This window comes from Austrofundulus limnaeus, unplaced genomic scaffold (genome assembly GCF_001266775.1).
Source record: "Austrofundulus limnaeus strain Quisiro unplaced genomic scaffold, Austrofundulus_limnaeus-1.0 Scaffold97, whole genome shotgun sequence".
NCBI lineage: Eukaryota > Metazoa > Chordata > Actinopteri > Cyprinodontiformes > Rivulidae > Austrofundulus > Austrofundulus limnaeus.
Genome location: NW_013952499.1, coordinates 1482370 through 1490902, shown reverse-complemented (window position 1 = coordinate 1490902; position 8533 = coordinate 1482370). Strand labels below are relative to the sequence as shown.

Genomic DNA, 8533 nt, shown 5'->3' with positions numbered 1-8533 from the left:
TTTCACGAATGTCTAAATGGCGATTCCACCTTTGTTTTCCCTACTGCTTTAATCTGCTGTAGTTTAAAAACTAAAACACGTAGAAAATTCAAACCTAGACTAGATTATTCTACACTGATTGTAGAATATTTCAAACCAAGTGTGTGTTTTGTGAAACGTATATTTGATTAGTAAAGCTTCAATATAGAGCGATTTTATCACCTTTAGGGCATTTTATGAACAAATTGAGCATGGTTAGATAGAGAGGTGAGAGARTTAGTGACTGAAGCCTAMATTTGAGTAACCGGTGATTRTTCTACAGACTAAATACTCTGATAAAAAGCTATAAAATATGCTTTTTTTTGTCCCCCATTTGTGGCGACCCCTACATGGTAGGTGCCCTTAGTGTTTGCCTACATTGCCCATGCCACGAGCCGGCCTAACTAACCTGCAATATTTAATACTTGGGAAGTTTGACCAAAATTAGTTGAACTCATTTATTTCCAATCATAAAATATTTGTTTAAAACTCTGCCTTAAAGTTTTTGCGCAGTGTGCATTTGTTTAAGGACACTTAGGCCTTTCATTTGTTTTATTATTTACCTGTAAAGGTGAACTCTTGATAAAACTTTGTGTTTTGGGCTGTTGATGGATTACATCTTTCACACACCAACATAACGTCTCATGATAAAGTGYTTTAAAAATCAGCTCTTTAATACTGACCCACAAAAAAAGAAATGAGGTGATATTTTTAATTTGTAAGTGATGGAGCTGTGTTTTGCTCCCCTGGGATTTGATTGTGAGACGTCCAGAACGCTTCTGTCCTATTTTCACACATCTTTGTTTCTCTTATTTATTTTAAAACTTATTTTTTAAGTTGACTTATTCTTGCTTTGATGTTCTGCAGGAGCACATCCTGCCCAAACCTCGAGCCTACTACCGCGTGGACCAATCGGCAGAGCCCGACGTGTGGCTGGACGCCGTGCAGGTCTGGGAGGTGAAGTGTGCCGACCTCTCGCTGTCGCCCGTCTACAAGGCCGCCATGGGAATGGTCAGTTCAGCCTCTTAATCCCCCCACTCCCTCCTCCTCCTCCATGTGCTTCCACTGATAAGTTCTGCCCGCTATGGTCTGTTGGCTCGAATTAGAACTCATAATTAAAGCGTCTTAATAATGTTGTAAAAGATGCTGGATTTAATAGAACAGATACTTGTTAATTAGCCGGAGTTCAGCTGAGTCCCACAGTGCTCAGCAGTTTAAAACAAAAAAAGTTAAAGTATTATCTGTATTCAACTGCTATTAAACATGCACAGACATGAATGAATTATGTCTGAAAATATTTGCATATTTCAGTTACCTTATGATGCATGTCGGGAGCTTTGTTTAAGTTTTAATGTCGGTCATTTCAGCTTTACAGGAAGCTTTTTGACTTTTGGTTCCTGTTAGTATTATTACAGCAAATAAAACACCTAATTCGTTTTAGAAGTTTGAAACTTAAAGTCGCCATTTATTATGAAACGCAGCGAAGAGTATTTATCRTCAGATTTGTTTTATTTATTTCTTTATTTTTACACATTTTAACTTATTTAAATAGAAAAATGGTTGTATTTCATTTCGACGTGTTTCATTCTGAATATGTGCTTTTAAATAATAGTTTTACCGTCAGAGATCAGAGTTTTTCAGGCTTTAGAAATCAGAGCAGCCAATATATGATTTATGACTCTAATTTGTTTGTTTATTGGCTCATAAATGTAAAAGTTTAATAGTCATATACRTCCCAATTTACTTGATTTTTAGGAAGAAATCATAAGAAAGTAATTGCCTGTAATTTAGTGGTTTAGCTCGAGGGCCCAATGTAGCTCAGCAACACAATCCAACTGGTGTTGCAGTTTATTGAAGACTATAAATACAGTTCCAGGCAGAAAGTATTTTTTCTTGTTTTGCTCTTGAAGTTACATTTCTTGTGTAACTAATTAAATATTAAGGCTCTAAAAGGTACGAAAAAAAGCTTAACATTTACAAACAAGAGCAAATATTTAGGATAACTTCCTTTTGGGGTCTGCTGGTGTTGTACTGAAAAACGCTCCTGTGTCATGAATAGGGGTGTTAAGAAAATATCGATACACTGAAATATCGCGATATTTCATTTCCCGATACTGTATCGATATTCTAAAGCCCTGTATCGATTTTTAATTAAGGTTTAAAATGTCAACCTTCTTGCCAGCCGTTCATTTTTATGTTGTAGTTCAGCCTCTGACCACTAGTTGGCAGCAGTGAGCCAGACATTTGACTCCTCTACCTCTTGAGCGCCAGAGAGTAAGGGTAGCATTAGCATTGTAAGTAAACATTAGCTTTTCTTTTTTTTAATTTCAGTAACAGGTTTTTATTTAATAGAATTTTTGGACAAAAAAATCACAATATATTGCCTTGCTTACAGTATCGCAATATATCGTATCGTGGCCCCTCTGTTGTGATATGTATCGTATCGCCAAATCCTTGCCAATACACAGCCCTAGTCATGAAAGGCATCTTTGTTACAGGAAGTACACTGACCAAATAAGGACATAGTGTTATGTTCCTTTTTCTGCGCCAATTGATTAATGCTCTGATGTGACCGATGAAGACTATTTTAAAATRGAAAGGGAAAAAGCTTAAATTAGGGCTGTAATTTTATAGGAAATTCAGCTAATTTTACATAAAATGCAGACGGTGGTAATTGAAAATGCCCTTGATTTAATTTTTATTTGTCTAACTGGGTCAGTTGGCTACAAGTCGAGTCCAACATAGTGTAGTTTTACTGTCATTTTATTAATGATGACTTAATTTTTATTACAGTTTATCAATAAGAGTGATCAAAGTGAGTTTAGTGGTTAAATTAGGCTGTTAATCAGAATATGAGCAGTTAAGGTTTTAGGGGTTTTTATGCAAATTTGCTTCACTATGCCTTTTAGGATTATCTAAATTGAACATGTTTATAAAATTTTCTGCTGGCCTTAATATTACCCTAAAATAGATAGTTTTACAGCATTATTAGTTTCATTTTCTGTAATAATTAGATGCCTTAAAAACTTAACAGAACCTTATATATAGTATTTGTCATTCATGTAAATCATGAATAGTCGTTCACATCAAACATTTCCTCATTTTAAAACAGCCTTGGGAAGTTTAAAGAAGAAAATTAGCAATGTTTTATTTAATTGGATAAAAGACTTAGGAAGAGGCATGAATTGAAGCAGGACAAAAGCTTAGTTTTAGCAGCTGAAATGAATTGAACTAATGGAGTCTTAATTACTTTACTGTGTCTTCAGGTGGATCCAGAGAAGGGCATTTCTCTCCGGTTCCCTCGATTCCTTCGGATCAGAGATGACAAGAAGCCAGAGGACGCTACATCCGGAGCTCAGGTAAAAAATAAATAAAAAACATTTCCTCAAAACAATGTGAAACCAGCCGTGCACACAAGTGCACAGTGTCAAATACACGTGTTAAACACCAAATACAATAACTGCRGAAAGTGTTGAAGCACAAGGTGAAACAGGTCAGCCTTCTGTAATCTAAAAAAAAGATCATAACCCGGTAAAAATTCAATCATGTTTGTTTGGATCGCTCAGAGTGACACATCGTCATCATCATGGTCACTTCACAAAAGCTGTCCTGTAAAATTTCAAGGATGAACAACACTGCAAGGACAATGTCTCTTTTTTATTTTTCATTTATTCTGCCAGTAGTTTGTGTAGCAGCTCCTGCAGCACATTGAAGGAAACTATTTAACACTGAGGTAAAGCAGTATGTCAGGGGGTTTATTGTGTGTGTTTGGGGGGGTGGGTGTCAGGCTTCGAGGAGTGAATCATTTTGTACAGTGAAACACTTCTGTCTTTGCCGTAAGATACTTTTCACACATTACCCTATATCTGCTGAAAGACTCGATGCACTGTCACTTTTACATTCAAATGGAAACCATAGACATAGATGTATAGATATAGAGAAGGATGATGGATGGATGGAAAGATACCTATAAACATAGATCTAAGAAAGCCCTGGCAGACAGACATGCAGGGTAGAGATCGTCTCGTCAACACTGAAATCAGCAGGAAAACCTTTTTAGTTGAGTATTTAAGGACTCTGTATACTCAGTCCGAAGCCGAACAGTCGAGACACGGTGGTTCGACGTTCCGTTTTCACACACCTTTCATAACCTCTGAAACACATCGCACCAATCTCCTGGGAAGCTCCTCCCAGGATTCGTCACAGCACAGGGTTTCTTCTGCTGCTGGGAGGAAAACAAACAAACTTCAACATCTGCCGTTATTTTTCCACAAATCTGTTAAAGCACCACAGCTTTTGTTTCAGATTCCTCCRTACACGACGTCTGTTTCACCTCCATCCATGAGTTTTGGGCCGTTTATCTTTATAAATGTCTGCCTCCGGGTACAACAGTCGCCTTCTGGAAGTGAGTAATTGCAGCAAATGTAGCATCCGAGCGCTTTCACCATAAACAAGCACGCCTACTAACTTCTGACCAATCACACAAGTTCTCCTGGCTCRTTGTGTCAAGAAGGGGTGAAATGTTCGTCACACATCTACGATAATGAGAGACGATTTCGACAGTTTTGGAAGGAGCATGCAGAGGACCCGAAAGTCGCAGGGTCATGACTACCGTCCTGCTGAGGGAGTACTTGTAAACGAGTCACTAACAACAGCGGTCCAATGAGATACTACCTAGTTTGCTGCTATACAGAAACCTAGATGTGCGGCTAGGGATGGGTACCGAATTCAATACTTTTTTAAGTACCGACCGAATTCTGTCTGTACTACCGARTACCTATTCATGTAAAATCAAACGGTACCATGTTTCAGTACCTAAAAACACTTCATTGTGACCGTATTGGTGAAAGATTGGGGGATTTCCCATGCTTGTCCTGAACGCAGCCAAGAGCGTAATGACGTTAGCAGCCGCTGGTTCAGTAAACAGAGTTCAGTCTGAACGTAGCTTGAAAGCCTCGCAGCTCCTAAACTCACCAAACAGACCGCCTCTGAATTATTTGGTGAGCACGACGTTCACTTGCTCAAAGTAAATAAAGTATCGCCACTTTCTTTATTTCATCCACCATTAAACAGAGACCGACAGAGGAAAACAACAGAGGTGCTTCCCGACAGTCCAAACTCGTCTGACCTGAAAGAGCACAAGCAGCCAATTTGAAGTGTTGGACACGTTTTGTAGTTTGAATACTTTTTATTTATTTTAACTCCATCCTCTTTTGCTTATTTGATTTAAACTTATTCGCCTTCCATGGACCTTCATCACGCAATTTTTCTAGTGGGGAAATGACGTCAATAGAAAAACTTGGAGCTGGATTTTAATTTGTGCAATAAGACAAAACAGTGTTGTTTTCAAGTGTTTTCACTTTAAAGAAATAAGTTACACAACTGATGTTACAATATAAAGAGTTGGATGTTGTCGTGATATTTGTTAAATTTTATATATTGAGAAATATATTTTAAAAAGTTTATTATAGGATGTACCGACATGAAAATTTCAGCCGATATTGATAACCGATATAATTATTGCTGTTATGACCAATAACCAATATTTACCGATATTACACAAACACACCAATTATTTATATACATTTACACACAAACACACTTGGGTCTTTTTTTATACCATAAATAACGAACCAGACCTCTGACATGGCTCTACTTCAGTTATTCCTGGCTGCACAGCATCAGTATCACCATCATAATCAAACAGATACCACTCAACCAACCATCTCCCCTCTCAAAACACAAAGCTAAAAAGTGGGAAATCAATATCGGACGTTAATATTAGGGGTGTAAGAAAATATCGATACACTGAAATATCGCGATATTTCATTTCCAGATACTGTATCGATATTCTAAAACCCTGTATCGATTTTTAATTAAGGTTTAAAATGTCAACTTTCCTGCCAACCGTTCATCTTTGTAGTTCAGCCTCTGACCACTAGTTGGCAGCAGTGAGCCAGTCATTTGGCTCCTCTACCTCTTGAGTGTCAGAGAGTAAGGGTAGCATTAGCATTGTAGGAGACAATGTAAGCATTGTAAGTAAACATTAGCTTTTCTTTTTTTTTTTCAGTAAGAGGTTTTTATTTAATAGAACAAAAAAATGGACAAAAAAAATCATAATATATCACAATATACTGCCTTGCTTACAGTATCGCAATATATCGGGATATATCGTATCGTGACCCCTCTGTTATGATATTTATCGTATCGCCAAATTCTTGCCAATACACAGCCCTAGTTAATATCGGCCCAGTTTGAACTACTGGTCCAATACCGATATTCTTAAAAAATGAGCAATATCRGCCGATCCCGATGTTAATGCCGATATATCGTGCATCCCTAGTTTTTTATTTAAAAAACAACACACAAAGTACTGAAAACTGGTAATGTTGAGTACCGATACTGATTCCCAGGTAYYGGATAGAATCAATTCAAATGTSAAAGGTRCCCATCCATCCGATKTATCAGCAGATTTCCTTACTTTTGGGAGACCAAAGGTCAGACGAAACTTGGATTAAAGTCGTGGAAAAGATCAACTTCTACCTCATGTCTGGATAAAACAAGTCTGTATTGTTTCAAGGGTATTTAAACACCCGACAGTTTCAGTTATTTTWACAATCGGAGTCAGCAGGTCAGAAGTTTTAGTGATTTGTGATCGGCACTCTTATTTCTAACAGGTTGTGTCGAGAGGATTCTAATGAATTTATTTCACATCCTGCACTGGTTAGAAGACCTTAAAGAAAAGCTGTTTGTTTTTTTTCCAGATGAAGTTGTCAATAAGTAGAAACATGAGTCCTGTTCATCAGCAGGGTGGTTTGGCGCTCTGATGGAGCACAAATCATGTAGAGCTTCACAGTGAGACAGGTTATCTGACTCACTGTCAGACTATCTCAATATTTTCTGATTCTATCTCAAAAAAAATCCATATAGATTAAAAGTTTATATACTCAGCCCAAAGTTGTCCTTGTTGATGTGCAGACTGACTGACAATCCGTCTGTCTTGGTAAATCAAAGGCCGGTCTGAACCGTTTCATATTCCAGCTTGACTTGAATTTAAAGCGAAGACGTGCTAATTTCATTTGGGAATCAAGATGAAACATCGGCTGCATGTAAACGCGGCCGCCACGTGTCGTCTGACGGCGCCCGCGATCCGAACGGAGCCTGACCTCGTGCAGCTCGGAGGCAGTGAGAGAGCCTGATAAAGAGCCAGAACGTGTCGGACGCAGCCGGTTTCAGGACGGGAATCAAAGCTTTACCTTGATCCTGTGCAGGAGAAATAATGTCATGTTTCATTGTTTTCCTCCTCACTGTGCCCCCCCGCTGCTCCAACATGATTCATTGTCCCGCCCCCCCACCACCGCCGCCCCAAAGCCCTGATAAATGAAGCCAACCTCCYTCGCCCAGTCAGCTGCTGGAAGTCAGCGACTTCAAAGCCAGGGATGTGAATAATCAAACCGTTATTTTTAGCTTTTCCTCTTCATGTTACTGACCTGACTTCATGATCTTTCTCCTCCTCCCTCCATCCTGTTTTCTCTTTTCTGCAAACTCTCTCCCTCTCTCTTTCTGTCTGCACGTCTCCTCCCCTCATTCTCTGCAGATCGCCGATTTGTACAAGAAGCAGCAGCAGATTCAGAATCAAGGAGACAAAGCTGACCCGGAGGGCTACTACTGATCGTCTGCAGGGGTCCAGAAAGAATGGGAATTTAGCAAATTTCAGTGTAACTGTAAATATCTTCTGCGTTTTTTTTGTTGTTTTGTTGAAAATAAAGGCTCTTGCCGGTTTTAAGCATCCTGTAATTTGTTATTGATTTATTGAAGCTGCTCCTTCACTTGTTATGATTTCCTCCTTTGAGAGCCGAAATTGCGTAAACGTCTCGCCACATAGGGTGCACAGGACTCCCTGAAACGACATCGATCCGACAGCTAGACCTGCTGCTCGAGATCTGCATCAGAATTCCTTTGTGCCAAAAAAAAAAATGGTACCTAAACATTCTGTTGTAGGAGTGCTTCGGACCGGCCCGGTCGCTGCTCCAGCACCTTGCCTGTTGGGCACAGAAGGACGAGCCAAGGAGGCCGTTGGCTGCCTGGAATATGATTAGGACAAGAAATGGATGGAGAGCTAACAGTTGTCCGAGCAGCAGGACAAAAAATAAATAAATAAAAAAGCAGCACCAAGAGCTTGCATTAGATTAGATGATGGAAATCTACTAACTGTCCGGCCCGGATCAATCAGAGATATGAGGAAGAAGTGAAGGCCAGGGGCGGTCTGAGAGCCAAGGACGAGTGATTGTGATGTGGAAGAAATAAATTTTATTGAGTTATCCAACATGAGAGGAAGGCTGCTGTATTTGTGACAGACCAGGCCACATTTCTACCTGGTTTTTTTTTTAGCAACCCAGAATACTATTTAAAATCTAAGACGTGATGATTAGAGACGTGTGCCTGAACTGTGTGGTACAAAAACGGCTGCATGCTAAACAAAAACATGTTGAAGTGSAAATAAACTTAGCTCGAG

At 39.1% G+C, this 8533-nt stretch overlaps 1 protein-coding gene across 1 annotated transcript in view; it reads left to right on the top strand.

The window, feature by feature from the left end:
- lig1 (ligase I, DNA, ATP-dependent) overlaps positions 1–7815 on the top strand; it is a gene marked incomplete in the record, with an annotated part of 87978 nt that extends 80163 nt beyond the window's left edge. Inside the window, 3 exon segments of the mRNA XM_014013057.1 lie at positions 886–1029; positions 3285–3377; positions 7616–7815. Of these exon segments, the coding sequence (XP_013868511.1) occupies positions 886–1029; positions 3285–3377; positions 7616–7690 (312 nt within the window).
- Positions 7816–8533: the final 718 nt, after the last annotated feature.